Source organism: Emys orbicularis, chromosome 11 (genome assembly GCF_028017835.1).
Source record: "Emys orbicularis isolate rEmyOrb1 chromosome 11, rEmyOrb1.hap1, whole genome shotgun sequence".
Taxonomy (NCBI): Eukaryota; Metazoa; Chordata; order Testudines; family Emydidae; genus Emys; species Emys orbicularis.
This window is the reverse complement of record NC_088693.1, coordinates 8,177,608-8,196,942: the sequence shown is the minus strand read 5'-3', so window position 1 is coordinate 8,196,942 and position 19,335 is coordinate 8,177,608. Positions and strand designations below refer to the sequence as shown.

Here is a 19,335-nt window from a genome sequence, read left to right as displayed (position 1 = left end):
CCATTGCCAGAGACATTCATAGTAGTGTCCGTTGACCCGCACGTGCGTCGGCTACGTGGCATGTCTGAGGCTTTAAGAGGCTGTCGGGGTTGATGCCACTCCAGTTCCCTCTTGCCAGGCAATAGGAGAGCCCGGAGTAAAGGGGATGAAGGGCAGGACTGAAATCCAGATAAGGACCACACATCTTGAAGAACCTAAAGTTACAGTAAGTAACCTTCTCGACTTCGAGTGCTGGTCCCTATATGGATTCCAAACATGGGATAGCAACCAGCAGTATTCAGCCTGGAGGCTCTCCAGCAATAACAGTTCAAAGGACAGCATGGCCAACAGCCACATCTGCCATTGTAGGGGCTAGGAGACAATGATCGGTAAAGGTGTGAATGGAAGACCAAGTGGCCGCTCTACAAATATCCTGACACGGGATGCCCGCAAGGAAAGCCGACGTGCTGCATGAGCCTGTGTCGAGTGGGCTGTGACCAATGGAGTGGGGGGGAGAACACCAGAGAGTGCATAGCAGTCAGTGATGCAGCGGGAGACCCAGCAGGAAAGACGTTGCAAGGAAAGAGCGTGGCCACGATGGCAATGAAGAGACAAGGGGTGGTGCGGAAGGCTCAGGCGCATTGGAGGTAAAAGGCCAGTGCTTGGCGTACATCAAGGGAGTGTAGCATGCACTCCTTCTAGAGGCATGTGGCTTAAGGTAGAAGGTGGGTAAGTGCACACTCTGGTTGAGGTGAAATGAGGAGGCCACTTTGGGAAGGAATTTGGGGTGAAGACATAGGGAGACCTTGTCACGGTGAAAGGTGGGTCTGCCATCACGGCGGCCAGTTTGCTGACGCGTTGTGCGGAGGTGTTGGCGACCAAGATCACCACCTTCAGAGAGGTGAGCAAGGGAGCAGATCAACAGGGGTTCAAAGAGGAACGTAGTGAGGGTGGAGAGAACAAGGTTGAGGTTCCAGGACGGGGGTTGGTTTTTCCCACCGAGGCGAAAACATTGAGGAGACCAGGGAGGAAGCGGGCAGTAGTTGGATACATGAAAACAGAGAACCCATCCACAGGTGGGAGGAAGGCACTGGGTGTCGCTAGGTATACTCGAACAGAGGAGTAAGCGAGGTCTGAGCAATGAAGATGGAAACGGCAATCCAGGATCACTGAAATAAAAACAGAGATCGTGGTGCTGTGCCCAGGCACTGAAGCAGTGCCACTTTGCGAGGTAGCAAGCCCTGGTAGATGGGTGCCTACTGTGCATGAGGACATCATGCACGGGGGCAGAACACACGCACGCTCCATCAAAATACCAGGCCATGAGGTGAAGAGGGCTGGAATTGGGGTACCAGAGGTGGCTGTGGGCTTGAGTGAGGAGATCGGGGAGCAAGGGTAGGGGAATTGGGGGATTAGTGGAGAGATGAAGGAGGTCTGGAAAACAATACTAGCGGGGCCAAGCAGGGGCCACAAGGAGAACCAGTCCCTCAATCCTGGTGGATTTTGCTTAGGATCTGGGGAAGCAGGAGAATGGGAAGGAAGGCGTAATAGAGCTCCACTGGTCAAGGGAATGAGAAGGGCATCTCCCTGCAAACCGGGACCAAGGGCTCCCCTGGAGCAGAAGAGGGGGAGTTTGTGGTTGGTCAATGTGGCGAAGAGGTCCCATCGAGGAGTGCCCCACTCATGGAAGATGGAGCAGAGAACAAGACTGTGGAGTTCTCATTTCTGGTTTGCATGTAAGGAGTGACTGAGTTGGTCCGCAAGGGAGTTGCTCATGCCAGTGCCGGATTAAGACCTTTAGAGGCCCTAAAAACTGAAAAGATTATGGTGCCCCCCCAGCCCATATGTAATTCAAAATAAAAACAATACTATACCGTAAAATAAATTTTTATTTTTTGAAATGACACAAAACTTACATGTATGCTGAAATTAAAATAGCTTCTTTCTAGATTTTCTGATTGCAAAATTCTGGATATGTTCATCGAAGCTGACTCGACGAAGCATATCCGCTTCCATACACAATAGGGAAAGTGAATCAAGTCTGTCCTGACACATTGTTGTTCTCTGAAGGTTTTTTATTCTTTTCAGCTGAGAAAAAGAGCGTTCTGCGGAGCAGCTAGTAATCATCAATGTTAGAAAAATACGTAGGGCGATCTCTACATTTGGAAATACACATTGTATTCCATCTTTCAATCTTGTGTCATGAAGATCAATGTGACTGAATTCCATTTTTCCTGTTTCATTACACTTAGCGCGCATATAACAGTGGAACTGCCGTACTTCTCCACAGAGATTCATGTTCAAGTCAACAGGGTATGAGTCAACTAGCTTTTGGGAACCTTGTGAATATTGTTCCTCAGATAAGTCCATATCATTTAGAAAAGAAAATCTACTTGATACTTCTTTGTACACGTCACCTCTCCTCTTCATATGAGCTTCAAGTGTATCAATTATAGCATAGTAAGTAGATACGCGAAATTTGTCTCTAGGATTCAATGATGTTTCTGTTGCACTGCTATCATTTGCTTGTTTTTTCCTGATTCGCTTGCAGGACTGGGCTTCTTTGTAGTTAGTATCAGGCAAGATATCTTTTGATATGTCTTCAAATCTTTCAAAATCATTCCTCAAAATGTGTAAGTGGTCTGCTAATGATTGACAGAGGTCTGCACATGTTTTCAAATCCAATTCTTTTTCTTGAAGAGCTTGACTTGTGTGGTAAAAGTGTTGTAAAATTTCATTCCACATGGTCAACATGAATACAAACTCTAGTTCTTGCATCTCGTTTGCAATGTTTTCTGCCTCTCATATAGTTTATCCCTTTTGTGATTGGTCTTCAGCTATACTTTCTAATGCATCCACAATCTTTGAGAAGGACTCCAGAATTGCACTTGTTGCCACTGCATGTGCCTCCCAGCGAGTATTAGAAAGAGATTTCAACACACAATCATTGCCCAAATATGTTTTAAGAACTGACCATCGGTGTATTGAGGCAGAGAAAAATGTATAAAGTAACTGAACTGTTGAGGAAAACCTTACTGCCACCGGACAACAATCAACAGCACTGCGGCCAACAAGATTGAGAGAGTGTGCAGCACATGGTATGAATATGGCATATTTGTTCTGTTCTAAAAGCTTCTTCTGCATTCCTTGATAGCGCCCTGACATGTTGGCAGCGTCGTCATAAGATTGACCTGTGCACTTTGAGAAATCTATTTTGCAAACTTGGCACAGATAATGCAGTACTTGATTTGCCATTTCTTCACCAGTGTGGCTTTTCAAATTGAGGAATGTTATAAATCGTTCAACTGGTTTTCCATCTGTGGGAGACACATATCTTAGTACAATACTCAATTGATCAATATGTGAAAGATCAGGTGTAGAGTCGACAGATAAACTGAAGTACCCAGCAGTACTTATTTCATCCACAATAGCTAAACGAACTTTGTCACTCATTAGACCAATGAGTTCATCACATATTGTCTTGGATAAGTATGATGGGTTACCTTTGCCAGCATTCCCATATTTTGAGATAAGGCCTTCTAAAAATGGGTCAAACTGAGCCACAAGCTCCAACAATCCCAAGAAATTTCCATTATGCAATGATCCAAATGTGTCATTTGATTCCCGGAAAGGCAGACCACGTTCAGCTAATGTTTGAATAACAGCTATAACATGCTGCAAGACATGTTGCCAGTATGCACGCTCCCCTTCAATTTGTTCTTCCAATTTTTGTGTCAATCCAAAGCCCTGTCTTCGATTTAAATATGTCCACATTGAATCTCTGTGAGTAGTGCTATTTTCATATTGTTCAATTAAAACAGTATTCTGCGTCACTAAATCCATCTGCAGCAAACCGGGATGTTGAAGGTTTATATGCAAAAAGTTTGCAAACAAAACAGCACACAGACCCTGTTGATGGTGAATACAGTTGCCATTCTCGAGTGTATTTCTTACCATTCGCTTTCATGCTGAAAAATATTTTTTGTGGACAATATCTTGTTTGTTTGCCATTGGTAAAAGTCCAACGTGATTTCTCAAATGGCCCAGTGTGGTTCCACGATCTATCCAGTAAGCTACATCATCGGTACTGAAATCAACCCACATACCAGGATCTTTTCTCCTATTATTTACAGCATGAGCAGGTTCAGTATCTGACATCCACACCTTCTAGAACAATGTCTGTTTTACCACCAGGAGTAGGATGATCAGTTACAGTCTCTGATTTCCTCGCATTATTTCGATCTACGTTAGTAGGACGCCCCCCTGGTTTAGGTGGGAATAAGTAATAAAAAGAGAACAGAAAAATGGGGGAAGAGTGTGTAGTGGAGTGTAAGGAAGTCTAACAAAGTTCTGATTTCTCCCATGATGACTACTTCAATGCTTTTTTTGAAATATCAAATATCAAATTAAAAAAAAAAAAATCTCATTTTTTTTGGTGCCCCCTGCTTTGCTGGTGTCCTAAGCACATGCTTAGTCTGCCTATTGGGTAATCCAGCCCTGTCTCATGCCCAGAAGGTGTACCACGTGGAGGGTGATGTTGTGCCGGAAGCACCAGTTCCAAAGGAGGATGGCCTTGACACAGAGGAAGAGGGATCAGGCTCTACCCTGCTTGTTGACATATACGACTGCTGCCACATTGTCGGACAACACTTGGACATGGCGGTGGCGGAGAAGTGGCAGAAGGCCCGGCAAGCTAAGTGGATGGCACATGGTTCGAGAATGTTGATGTGCATCTCGCCTCACGATGTGACTAGAGGCCCTGGGCCATGCGACCATCTAAGTGGGCTCCCCAGCACACTAGTGAAGCATTGGTGGTGAGAGTAGTGTGAGGCAAGGGAGGAGCGAATGGAATACCTGCGAGGACCGTGGATGGGGTGCACCACCAGGTCAGGGAGGCGAGGACGGAGGGGGTATGAGTACCAGGTTGGGGAGAATGTCTGTCTCTGGGTTGTAGACCAAGCGGAGCCACAGTTGGAGGCAGCACACGTGTAAGCGAGCGAACGGCGTGACTGCAGTTCAGGCAGCCATATGGCCTAGAATAGAGAGGCAGAGGCGGACATGCGTGCGTGGCCAACGGCATAGGCATGCGATGAGAGTGGTAAGGGCAGCAAAGCGGTCCGGAGGGGAAAAGGCAAGGGCTGCAACAAAGTCCAGGTACAATCCAATAAAGGTGAAGATGCGCATGGGGACCAGCACAGATTTGGCTTCGTTGATGCAAACACCCAGGTAGTCCAGGAGGGCACAGAGGGTCCGGATAGCGTGAAGACCAGTCTGAGAGGGTGCAACGAGAAGCTAGTCATTGAGACAAGGAAAGAGGGAGTGCCCTAGTCGACGCATGTAAGCTGCCACAACTGCAAAGACCTTTGTGACGACGCGGGGGGCAGTGGCAATCTGATGTGAAACTGATAATCGGAGGTGCCCACCATGAAGCATAAGAACTTACGATGAGCGGAATGGATGTTTATATGAAAGCAGGCATCCTTCATATTGAGAGCTGTGAACCAGGTGCCACGGGGAAGGCCTGGGAGGATAAGGGGGAGTGTGACCATGCGAAAACGGAAGTTCCGCATAAATTTGTTCAGGAATCGGAGGTCCAAGATGGGGCAGAGATCACCCCCTTCCTTTGGTATGAGGAAATAGAGGGAGTAGAAGCCATGGCAGCTTCATGGGACGCACTCTACGGCGCCTTTCTGAAGGAGGGCATCTGCTTCCTGCTAGAGAAAAGTGAGTTGGGAGGGATTCCCCGAGTGAACTGGTAAAGGGCAACAAGGAGGGAAGGAGAGAAATTCGATCAGGTACCTGTGTTGGATGATGTCCAGTAACCAGCTATCAGTGGTGATCTCGCGCCAATGGTGTGTGAACATGGCAAGACGACCCCCGAAGGAAACCAGCAGTGGAGTCTGAGGAGCAGAGGAAGGTTCTCCTTCTCACAGGAGTCAAAAGTTCTGCCTCGGGGTCCGTTGCAGTAGAGAAGAAGTGACCAAGATAGAGGCAGTGGAATGTCTAGGACGTTGTGAGCATGGATGGCGGCGAGAGGGCTCAGGTTGGCACTGTGGATAGGGTTGGTATATGGGGTGAGAAGAACAACTGGTGCTGTCTATAGGTAGGGGCAGAGGTACAGAGGCCCAGCAATCAGAGGGTGGGACTCATCAGTTTTATTGCTGAAGAATTTTTGATTGTCGAAAGGGAGGTCCTCAAGTGTGGTTTGGACCTCCTTCGGGAACCCGCTGGATTGTAACCAGGAGTCATGTTGGAGAACTAGTCTGGAAGCCAGGGAGTGGGACATGGTATTGGTGGCATAGACTGCTGCCTGAAGGGCCATCTTTGCGACTAACTTGCCCTTATCCAGAAGGCATTGAAAGTCCTGCTGTTTATCGGGGGCAGGAAGGCTTGAAAGTCCGCAAGTTTTGGGTAGATCAGGAAGTCCTATTTTGCCAGAATGGTCTGTTAACTGGCAATGCGGAATTGATGGCCCATGGAGGAACAGACCTTATGGCCAATAAGGTTCAGCCTTTTTTGCTGCCCAGTCTGTGGGGAATGGAGATGCATGTTCTGTGGCCACCTGGACTACCAAGGAATTTGGACGAGGGTGGGAGAACAAGAAGGCTGTACCCTTAGCTGGAATGAAGTACCTACGCTCACCCATTTTCTAGTGGGGGCGCAGGAGGCTGGGGTGTGCCAAACTGCTTGTGCCAGTTGGAGAATGGCATAGTGTATGAGCAAGGCGGTTCGGGAGGGCCCAACAGGCAACAGAATGTCTAGGAACTGATCATGGTGGTCCTGGACATCTTCCACAGGGCGGTTAAGGGCCATTGCCATATGGCAGAAAATGTCCTGGTATTGGGCATGGTCATCCAGAGGTGAGAGTGCAGGTGAGATGATGGCATCACCAGGAGACAAAGAAGCCCCAGTTGGGACAGAGGGAGCTGTCGGTACCAATGGTACAGAGGGTGCTGGAAGACTGGAGGCTTCGTGGGGATCCTCACAGACAGAAGGAGGATCAGCGGGAGGTGAAGACGGTCGGTGGTGTGGGCATGAGGAGAGTCCACAGTGGCAGCTCGGGTCCCAGGCAAACCAGTATGGCAAGCATAGGGGTCGCCCAGCATGGACGGTCTCGGCAGGTAGGCAAGCCATGAGTTGGCTGCTGGGCCATAGTGAGGCAGATAGGGTTGGCAGCGGGAATCCGGGCTGTAGGAGTGAGCCGGCGAGAAGGCTGTGTCCTGTTCAGAGTACCAGTCTGACTATAAAGATGGATCTGGTAGAGGCGGGGCCGGTGTCAGCGGAGATGTCAGTGTGGGGTGGACAAATGGGGGGCGGTCCATGAGGAGAAGTTCCGTGGTTGGAGACAGAGAGCCAAGGACTACTGGCTGTGCAGAATGCTGAGGAGAGCCAGAGAAGGGCAGCAGCAGTTTGGCTGTTGGTGTGAGGGGGGAACAAGCGTCCTGGAGTGTGCAGGACCGGGTGGGACAGACCAGACGGTTCCGATGGTGTGGATGGCACTGGAGGTGGTGGTGTCAGGACTGTCACCATAGCTGAGGGGCGGTGCCAGCGGAGCACAATGCTTCGACTTGTACTCCGAACGAGGCTTCTGCGGAGTGGGAACCTCAGAGTTGACGTGCGACTTCTCACCCAACCTGGTGCGGCTCGAGGAGGTAACACTGCATTTAGCGGCTGTCCTCATCGGGGATCTGCCCTTATGCCCCTGAGTATGCATCCCACACAATGGGATTTGGGTGGAGGTGGCGGTGCTGCTGATGCTGCGTGGGAAGAGCAGGGTAAAGTGCCCGCTGCTGGTGCCAGCTGTCATTCTGAAAGATTTACCGGTGCCCGATCTGAAGGGGCATGCGGCTGCATTGTTTCTTCCATGAGGAACATACGGAGACGAAGCTCCCAAGCTTCCTGAGTCCGGGACAGAAAGGCGTGGCAGATGGAGCAGCGAGCGGCAATGTGGGCTTTGTCCAAACAATAAAGGCAGTGTTGGTGCTCATTGCTTACAGAGAAGGAGCGAGGGCACAAACCACAGTACTTAAAGCCAGCTTGCCTGCGCATAGTCCCCAGCCCGGAAGAGAGAGTCCCACAAAGGGGAGAATTCCAACGAGGAACACTTAACTATCTAAAATGGACAACTAACTATGACTATAAAAGAAATCAACTATATGCAAGGCAAAAAGAGGGAAAACGCAGTACTATTAGGCAAGCTAGGAGCATCGAGGAACAGGGGTTCCTACTCTGACTATGCAATGGTAAGAGGGAACTGGAGCTGCGGCGACACGCGCAGCCTCTTAAAGCCATGGACACGCCATGTGGCCAACACACGATGCATGTGCAGGTCAACACACACTATGAACGGTTCCAGCTCCAGCGCATGGCGCACCCACGTTTGGACTCCACATAGGGACCAGCACTCGAAGAAGAACAATCATTAGTATAAGGGAACCTATATACTTCAGCAGAATTGGAGATGCCTGCCCAGACACACAAATTATACAACCGTGTACTCAGATACCATAGTGATAGGCACAATGTAAAATCCTAGACAGATGATTTAATCATAAGCCTCCCGAGTTTTACACATGACACTCCTGTAATTCACTACAGAATATTAGCCTTTTTCACAACTATATCACATTGTTCACTCATCCTCAATATTTGATCCACTATAACCCTGAGATCCTTTTCTGCAGTACTAACACCTAGCCAGTTATTCCCCATTTTGTAGTTGTGCATTTGATTTTTCCTTCCTAAGTGTAGTACTTTGCACTTTTCGTTACTGCATTTCATTTTGTTGATTTCAGACCAACTCTCCAATTTGTGAGTCTTTTTGAATTCTAATCCGGTCCTTCAAGGTGCTAGTAACTACTCCTCCAGTGTGGTGTCATCTGCAAATTTTATAAGTGGATTCTACACTCCATTACCCAAGTCATTAGTGAAAATACTGACTAGTACTAGACCCAGGACTGACCCCTATGGGACTACACTAGATACATCCTCACAGTTCGACAGCAATCTATTGATAGCTACTCTGAGTAGAGTTTTTCAACCAGTTATGCACCCACCTTACAGTAATTTCATCAAAACTACATTTCCCTGGTTTGCTTATGATAATGTCATATGGTACTGTATCAAAACCCTTACTAAAATCAAGATAACATCACATCTACTGCTTCCCCCCCATCCACTACGCCAGCAATCCTGTTAAAGAAGGAAATTAGGTTGTTTGGCATGATGTGTTCTTGGTAAATCCATGTTGGCTATTACTTATTACCCATATCCTCTAGGTGCTTACAAATTGATTGTTTAATACTTTAGATATTAAACACTGTATATTCCATTGCAAATAGCCTATTACATCATCCTATAGCAATCCTTCCCAATGTTCTTGGTTTCATAACACACAACGTGAATATCTACAACACAAACCTACTTAACGAGAACCAACTGTAATATTGACAGAAATGCTAAACACCACCATTTAAAAAAACAGATCTATACAAAACAAAACAACGTCTAGTGAGGCAGAAAATTCAGAGGGGCAAGTTCCAGGAACAAAATCCGCATAATACCAGGGAAAGTCAGAGAGCAAGAATTAGCCTCTATATTAATCTGAAGGGACTAATGTGAACTCAGTATTATAGTTTGGAATTTAAATGCACAATAGGTAAGAGGAATTGTACTTCAGCCCCTTGTACATATGTAGTATATTTTACAAACATCTTACATTTCATATTGCTTTCCATTCTGAGGAATCCCAATGCACCTTACAAATTAATATGCAAACCATACATAGAACGCTTCATTCACCATACAAAAGCAGTTGACTCTGGGATACAGGCATCAGATGTTTATCAGTTAAGAGCAACACCATGAAACAGCTTAGAATAGATGTGAGGAAGAATGCTGCATTCAACTGAAACTGCAGGAGGAATTTTAGGTTAACCAAACAACCCTTGAAGTTGGAATTTGGCCAGGACATCTGAATTAAACACATCTACTCTTATGAATAGATACTCAGCGGAATGTTGGAGTAACCATAATCTTGGCTTTACATCTTATCAAGAAGATAGGTTCCCAAGCCACAGTGCCCACTGCACCATAGGGCATTAGTTCAGCACCAGGGTGGATAAAAGTTGATGATTTAAAAAAATAATTAAAAAAAAATCGTATTTTTTTTAATTTAAATTGGATTTTTTTGATAAAATGCTTTTTGAGGAAAAAACCTCTCTAAAGATAGTTTTAATTAAGATACATTATAGCTCAAAGATATCTCATCATGGAATTGATTATAAATTCTAATTCTATAGTATGAGACAATATATTCATGTAATGTTTAAGAAAAGTTTTGTAAATGACTTCCAACAATTCATGGGTTAGGGACCCAATCTTATGGGGTCCAAGGGGCTTCTGTATAGATTATTTAGGTTAATCTTTCTATCTACCCAATGGGACTCAATGCTCCGTCTAGAAGATACCATCGGAGATGCTTAGTTTTGCAGTTCTCAAACTGTGGATTTGTCTCTCCAGAGGTAACATGCTTGTTAACAGCAAAAATGTTTTTAAATAACTAAATAAATATATAGAGGTGAAAAATAACAGACCTCAACCCTACTGTCCCTCCATAAATTTGTGTACACAGAGTCAATCCCTTACCCCTCTCTAAAAGTGCAAAGTTTCAAAAAATTCAATGAATAGGAGATTGCTGGGAGTGGAACAGATCTGGATAAGGAGAAGAAGTCTGGAGATAAATGTGAGAAGGGAGAGACAAGAAGTAGAAACAAAAGTGAAACTGTTTGACTAGCATATTCCAGAAGTCTTGAGGTCTTTCTGAGTGTAGCCTTCATTGATTTGAGATCTACCATACCATTCTCTCACTAGAAGGGAAAACCTATAATGGCAGCAGGCCGTAAAAGAGACCCAGTTTGGGAATATTTTAATGAAGTTCCTCTACCTGTGGGTAAGACAGGCACGCGTGCAAAATGAAAACAGTGCAACAAAGAAATGCAAGGCCTGGTTGCCTGAATGAAACAACATCATGAGAAGTGTTCCTTCTCAGGAGGAAGCTGCGTTGAAGATGATGAAAGGAACACGTCTGAACATGCAGGATCTTCAGATTGGTAAACTTTTTTATTTCATACTTCTTTCTTAAGGACTGCCTGTCTTCCTTCTGGACTATTCCTGAATTCTCATGTTTGAGCAAAAAATAGTTATTACTCTATCGTTCTATCATTTTAGATGCAGTTGTGATAAAAAATAAATAGCTGAAATAACAGATCTTCCTTTTACAATTTCACCTTTAAAGTAGTACTAAGTGTCAGTGAATGCAATGAGTAATAATAAATGAGCAGTATGGTAATAATAATTAAATAACTGCATTGACTTATTTTGTTTAGGAGAATCCATCCTCAACATACAGGATTCTGAAGACTATCCACCTTCAAGATCGCCATCATTTTCTATAGTTTCAGAGTTATCTGCCAATGATAGTGTTTCAGTCACATCATGTATATCACATAGCAACAGTATATCACAGGGGTAGGCAACCTATGCCACGCGTGCCAAAGGTGGCACACGAGCTGATTTTCAGTGGCACTTACACTGCCCGGTTCTTAAACATTTTAAAAACCTTATTTACTTTACATACAACAATAGTTTAGTTATATATTATAGACTTATAGAAAGAGACCTTCTAAAAACGTTAAAATGTATTACTGGCACGCGAAACCTTAAATTAGAGTGAATAAATGAAGACTCGGCACAGCACTTCTGAAAGGTGCCGACCCCTGGTATATCACCTGTAGCAAAAAGAAAAAAACCTCCATCATGCAGAAACAGCCATAGATAAGTCTGTGATAAGAACCAGCATATTACAAAAAGCGGTACTGTATATACTCGTTCATAAGCTGAATATTTTTAGTAAAAAAGGGAGGCACCAGAGAAGGGGGTCGGCTTATGAACGGGTATAGAGAGGGAGAGGTGGGACACAGCCCCTCCCCCCAACAGAGGCAGCACAGCCAGCAGAGACAGAAGGGAAGAGGCGGGGCCAGAGTCTCTCCACTTCTGGCCACGCTGCTCTCCCCCCAGCCTCCGAAGCAGCTGCAGCTCCGGGGCTGGCAGGCTGCAGCCGTGCGGCTCGGCCCCGCCCCCCAGAGCAGGCTGTGGTCGCGTCGCCCGGCTCGCCGGAGCACGCTGCGGCTGAGCTGCCCGGCCCAGCCCGCTGGAACATGCTGCGGCCGCGCATCCCGGTCTGGCCCGCCGGAGCAGGCTGCAGCCGCACTGCCCAGCCTGCCTGAGCAGCTCCAGCCAGGCCAGAGACATCCTCCCCTGGTTCTCAGATAAGGTGGGAAGGGATGGGATGGGGAGAGTGTGGGGGTCCCGGGCTAGGGGTGGGGTCATGTGGGGGGTGGTCACAGGGGTTACACCCCTGACCCCCAGCTTCTCCCCCCAAAAAATTTCCCCACCAGTTGCTGTCCCGGCCTGTCAGGGTAAGCAGCTGGCGCGCCGGGACACTTTGTTTACTTAGGTTTACCTCTGTCCCTGTGGACGCGAGGTAAACAAGCCATCTCGGCCCACCAGCAGCTTATCCTGATGGCCCGGGAGCCAAAGTTTGCTGACCCCTGAATCATCGGGTCAGCTTATGAACGGGTCATAAAAATTTTCCATTTTTACTTATCCATCTTGGGGGGGGGGGTCGGCTTATAAACGAACCGGCTTATGATCGAGTATATACGGTAACTGATGGGAAAATTGCCCTGTTTGTTTATGCAACAAACTCTCCTTTCTGTATGATTGAGAACCCACACTTCATTAACATGGTTCAGTCATTAAGACCAGGATACAGTCCACCCAACAGAGCAGATGTCACAGGCAAATTGCTGGATAAAGTGTATGAAAGAGAAATTGAGCAGTGTGCAAAAGTTCTAGTGGGTAAAATTGTGAACCTGAGTCTTGATGGGTGGAGCAATGTCCACAATGATCCTGTTGTATGTGCTTGTGTGACAAGAGAAGAAAGGAATGTCTTCCTTACAGAAACAATTGATACATCAGGAAATGCACACACAGCAGAATAATAATAATAATAATAATTAATGGAGATATCCCATCTCCTAGAACTGGAAGGGACCTTGAAAGGTCATCGAGTCCAGCCCCCTGCCTTCACTAGCAGGACCAAGTACTGATTTTGCCCCAGATCCCCAAATGGCCCCCTCAAGGATTGAACTCACAACCCTGGGTTTAGCAGGCCAATGCTCAAACCACTGAGCTATCAGTAAAAGCTGTAACAAACTGTGAAAAAAAATTCAAATGTCTAGTATGCAGCTTGGTCACAGACAATGCTGCAAATGTATCCAAGATGAGAAGAAATTATTTAAAAGAGAGTGAAGAGAGTCCCAAGCTAATAACATGGGGAGGTGGTGACCAGCCCTCTGTGGAGAAAGAAGTGGTTCAGGACTATTTAGAAAAGCTGAACGAACACAAGTCCATGGGGCCGGATGCACTGCATCCGAGGGTGCTAAAGGAGTTAGTGGATGTGATTGCAGAGCCATTGGCCATTACCATTGAAAACTCATGGCGATCAGGGGAGGTCCCGGATGACTGGAAAAAGGCTACTGTAGTGCCCATCTTTAAAAAAAAAAAGGGAAGGAGGAGGATCCGGGGAACTGCAGGCCAGTCAGCCTCACCTCAGTCCCTGGAGCAGGTCTTCAAGGAATCAATTCTGATGCACTTAGAGGAGAGGAAAGTGATCAGGAACAGTCAGCATGGATTCACCAAGGGCAAGTCATGCCTGACTAACCTAATTGCCTTCTATGATGAGATAACTGGCTCTGTGGATGGGGGGAAAGCAGTGGACATGTTATTCCTTGACTTTAGCAAAGCTTTTGATACGGTCTTCTTGCCGGCAAATTAAAGAAGTATGGGCTGGATGAGTGGACTGACTATAAGGTGGATAGAAAGCTGGCTAGATCATAGATAGAATCATAGAATATCAGGGTTGGAAGGGACCTGAGGAGGTCATCTAGTCCAACCCCCTGCTCAAAGCAGGACCAATTCCCAACTAAATCATCCTAGCCAGGACTTTGTCAAGCCTGACCTTAAAAACCTCTAAGGAAGGAGATTCCACCACCTCCCTAGGTAACCCATTCCAGTGCTTCACCACCCTCCTAGTGAAAAAGTTTTTCCTAATATCCAACTGAAACCTCCCCCACTGCAACATACAGTTGCAGTGCTCATTTGATGCACCTCCTAGTCATAGACTTCAGTGTTCCAGAAATAAAGGCTAATGTAGTTGAAATTGCAAAATACTTTCATAAGAATCACTTTGCAGCAGCTGATCTGAAAAAAGTGGGAGGAACCATGCTAACTCTCCCACAAGATGCGCGATGGAACTCAGTAGTGGATTGTTTTGAGCACTATATCAAGAACTGGCCTAATCTGATGACAATTTGTGAACAAAACCATGAAAAAATAGATGGCACGGTCACAGCCAAAGTTCTCAACATTGGGCTTAAGAGAAATACAAGTAACTCCTCACTTACCGTACTCCCACTTAACATTGTTTCGAAGTTATATCGCTGCTCCATTAGGGAACATACTTGTTTAAAGTTGTGCAATGCTCCCTTATAACGTCGTTTGGCTGACTTTACAAGGGAGCATTGCACAAGTTCCTCTTCTCCGCCTCCTCCCCCTCCCTTCCTCTCTCCCTCCCAGTACTTCCCCCACCGCCAAACAGCTGTTTGGCAGCGCTTCGGACTTTCTGGGAGGAAGGGAGTGAGCGAGCGGGGAAGCTGCCCCCCCCCCAGCTAAGGGGGCCCCGGGGCCCTGGCCTGCAGCTCTAAAGCCCCTTTTGGAATGCGGCCCTGTGAGCACGGGCCGGAGGACTCAGGAGGAGCAGGGGCAGCCGCGCAGCCGGAAAGAAACGGCACTTTCCCCTTCAAAGCTGGCCGGAGAGAAGCGGCGCTTTGAAGGGGAAAGCGCCGCTTCTCTCCGGCCGCTGGCTGCACGGCTGCCCCTGCTCCTCCTGAGTCCTCCGGCCCGTACTCACACCCTGAGCGCCCTCCCACACCCTAATTCCCTCCCAGACCCTGCACCCCCGGCCCTGAGCCCCAGGGGTAAGCCAGGGGCACCGCCCCACCACAGTATAGTACTGTACAGTATATAATGCCTTTTGTCTGCCCCAAAAAATTTTCCTTGGAACCTAACCCCCCGGCTTTACATTAAATTTTATGGGAAAATTGGATTCGTTTAACATTGTTTCACTTAAAGTTGCATTTTTCAGGAACATAACTACAATGTTAAGTGAGGAGTTACTGTATTGAACACATGCTGAGTACCCTGAAGCCTATTTCTGTAGCCTTGAACAAAATGCAGGGAAATAGCTGTTTTATTGCTGATGCTGTTGAAATTTGGAATGAACTGAGTGAGATCTTAAAAAGAGAAATATGCAATGACAGAGTTAAATTACAAGCATTAAAAAAAACGAATGGGACAAGTGCTATCTCTAGCTCATTTTCTTGCGAATATTCTCAATACTCGGTACCAGGGTCAAACCTTAACTGCTGAAGAAGAGGAGCTGGCTATGACATGGACATCCAGCAATCATCCCTCCATAATGCCAACTATAATAAACTTCAGCGCTAAGGGTGAACCATTGAAGAAATATATGTTTGCTGATGATCTTTTAAAGAAAGTCTCTTAAGCACTTGGATTCAGAGACTGTTGAAGTGATAATCTCACTTTTAACAGCAGTAGCTTCTTCTGACGGTGTAGAAAGAATATTTTCTTCCTTTGGACTAATTCATTCCAAATTGAGAAATCGTTTGGGACCTGAAAAAGCAGGAAAGCTTGTTTTTCTTTTCCACATTATGAACAAACAGGAAAATGAAGATGAAGATGACTGAGTTAGCTGCAGAAGCCAATATTTTAAGTTTCTTATGTTGACCTGGTTGACATAGTCAATTTAATTTGTGTTTTTAAAAAATATTTCATTTAACTATTTTAGTTAAAAACAATCTTAACAAAAACAAACCTGATTTTAAAAAACTTGTATGTTTAACTAAATTCAAAAATTCATATGCTTTTTTTGTTAAAATATTATATGTTTGCTGTTCAAGAAAAAAATCCAGAATACATAACGCTGTTGTTTTAGTTAAATAAAACAATTTAAATGTCTGTCTGGTGATGTTCTCCTCCTAATACAGCATGGCAAGAAAATCCTCCAAATATTAATGATTAACCTGTTGAATTGGAGATAGTTCACCTCCCAATGACTTCATAAATATCTGCTTCAATTACCTTTGGTAAATGAAATAACCAATCATTCATTTTCTGATATAGCTGTAAAACTAATCTGAAAAGTTTTCAAAATAAATCACTTAAAAAATGTATAGTGTGTACCTTCTAAAAATGAAACCTACATCTATCTCTGAGTTGTGAAGAATCTGTATTAAGTTTATAACAACCAACAAGAATGCACTTTTATGTAGAAATCCATGATTAAATCGAGTCTCCCTGACTAGTGATTTAAATCAAATCTACCCTGTTCAGCACTGACTCAAAGAGAAGAGTGCCACCTACTTAATAACGAACATCATTTCCTGAGACATCTATGTATTCCTGGAGCCAAGTACTGGCTCTGCCCAACCATACTTAGCTTCTGAGGTCTGACAAGAGTGTAGTTTTTAATTAAGTCAGAACTTTCTGAAAAACAATAATTGCAGACAAGCTCTTATTCACAGCTTTTCCCAATCACTACTATAGTGTTCTTCAAAATAAAAACAAAATGTTAATAGCAGGGCTACCAAGCGATTAAAAACATTAACCACGATTAATCGTGCAATTAAAAACATTGTAGGATTGGAGCCTTTTGGTGCAGTTTCAGAGACTTTACCTTTACATCACTCGGGTAACGAAAAGAGATTAGGGGTATGTGTTTTTATTTTGACACCTGGGATGATGATATAAAGACGTTTTATATGGAAGTGTTGAAAAAATCCATCTCTCCTTGGTAGTCCATTTCTAGTCAATAGAACGTGAAAGATCACAGGATGTTATCTCACACCTACTGAGCATAAATGGTAAAACACCTTTGGATATTAAGCCAAAAGTAGCTGTTCCGATTTTGACGGCCATCCAAAAGAAATACTTTTTCTCTGGATTAGAGAGAGATAAAAATAATAATAAACTGGCTTTAATCTTAGTTTTCTTTTAAACTATCTGCAACAAAATTGTTACCCTGTATTGTAGTACTTTGAAAGTTTTCAAGCTTTGACTTCCATGTGACAGCACTTTGAGCCATAATACTGGCTAGCTCGAAGGCTAATTTATAGGGCTGTCAAGCAATAAAAAAAAATTAATCACACGATTAAAAAATTAATTGCGCAATTAATTGCACTCTTAAACACTAATAGAACACCATTTATTTAAATATTATTGGATGTTTTCTACATTTTCAAATATATTGATTTCAATTACAACACAGAATACAGTGCTCGTTTTATATTTATTTTTTATTACAACCTAATATAAGTACTATACTGCAATCTCTTTATAATGAAAGTTGAACTTACAAATGTAGGATTATGTACAAAATATAACTGCATTCAAAAACAAAACAATGTAAAACTTTAGAACCTACAAGTCCACTCAGTCCTACTTCAGCCAGTCGCTCAGACAAACAAGTTTGGTTACAATTTGCAGGAGATAATGCTGCCCACGTCTTGTTTACAATGTCACCTGAAAGTGAGAACAGGCTTCCGTATGGCACTGTTAGTAAAGACCCATCAAATCGACTGCAGATTGCTCTCCAGTCGACCCCTGTACTCTACCCCCAATGAGAAGAGTAAGGTAAGTCGACTCAGTGTAGATCCCGCAGTAACTCGACCTAAGGTATGTCGACTCCAGCTACGTTATTCACGTAGCTGGAGCTGCATAGCATAGGTCGACTTACCACAGCAGTGTAGACATAGCCTTAGAAATCTCACATTGGTACCTTCTTTGTGTTTTGTCAAATGTGCTGTGAATGTATTCTTAAAACGAACATGTGCTGGGTCATCATCCGAGACTGCTATGACATGATATACATGGCAGAATGTGGGTAAATCAGAACAGGAGACATACAAATCTTCGTATTGTCTCATTAAAACATTTTATTTCCAAGACATGGACAATCACCAGTTTAGCTATTTTACACATACATTGTTTTCCATTTCCCTACTCTTTGTCTCAGATTGTAAACTCTTCAGGGCAGGAGCAATGCTTCCTTTTGTTTGTAAAGTGCCTAGCATATTGTGGACACTATGGAATCCAGCAGAAAAATAATAATTAGAATTACAATACTGCAGAACAGTTTCTACAGTCAGCCAATTATGATATAATGAATCACTTCTGAAGGCATTCTCAAGAGAATTCATAGCAAAAATACGGTAGTAGAGGTTATAGTGAAGCACACATTTATAAAAATCTGGGCATTTAGGGCAAATATTTTAAAGGGAATTACAATTTTAGAATATTATCACTGAAGGAACAAACCCATAAACTCATAAGCGTTCAACAGAATGAAGATAAGAAAATTCTTCTTGTAGAAAATATTATTATTATTTGTACTGAGGCCCCCCACTGTGCTAGGTACTGTACAAATTGGAAGACAGTCCCCACCCTGAAGAGTTTGCAATCTTTTCTTTGCAAACACATAAAAAGGAAGACACCGGAGTATCCTTTTTTCGGTTATGTGATTCCCTACCGCTTCTGCCCCCCTCAGATAAAAAGATACGTTCCAGTATTCAAATTATAACTCCTTGGTATGGGTTAAACTCCACCAAAAGAGCAGCTCACAAGAGATAACGCTTGCATGTCCATTATTTAAAAAAAACAAAAAAACACAGAGAAAAGTAGTTTATCATAACATCTCCATCCAAACATACTGGTATTCGGAGGAAGCTTATTGAAGTGCTCTAGCGTGTGTCAAAATTACCACAAAGTAACCTACTAAAAAGTCGAAGTTGAAAGAAGTATTAATTACCATGTAATTAAATTCCATACAAACAAATGTAAATAGCTTACCTGGCAAATACCCTGTCTTTGTTTGCTTTTTCTTTACCATACTGCACAGACTGGACCTCTGTCCTCCCACTGAAAGAAAATTACAACATTGGAAATGTAAAAGAAACTTCTCTACTTAATAAATATAGGCAAGCTGTACCTCCTCAGCTTAAATGCTAAATTACGCTCTCAGTTATGTCCAAACCATCCCACTGACTTCAGTGGGTTTTAACTAAGGGCGGAATCTGGATTTACGTATTCAAACCCAAGTCTCTTCTTTCACCTTAAAATCTGTTTTGTAACACAGAGAGATTTAGTAATATTTAT

General features: G+C 44.3%; 1 protein-coding gene across 1 annotated transcript in view; it reads right to left on the bottom strand.

The window, feature by feature from the left end:
- Nucleotides 1–19,335, bottom strand: part of PTPN4 (protein tyrosine phosphatase non-receptor type 4) — a 213,840-nt gene that overhangs the window by 50,392 nt on the left and 144,113 nt on the right. The window contains exon 13 of the mRNA XM_065413759.1: nt 19,030–19,098. Coding sequence (XP_065269831.1) covers nt 19,030–19,098 — 69 coding nt within the window. The remainder of the gene's footprint in view (nt 1–19,029; nt 19,099–19,335) is intronic.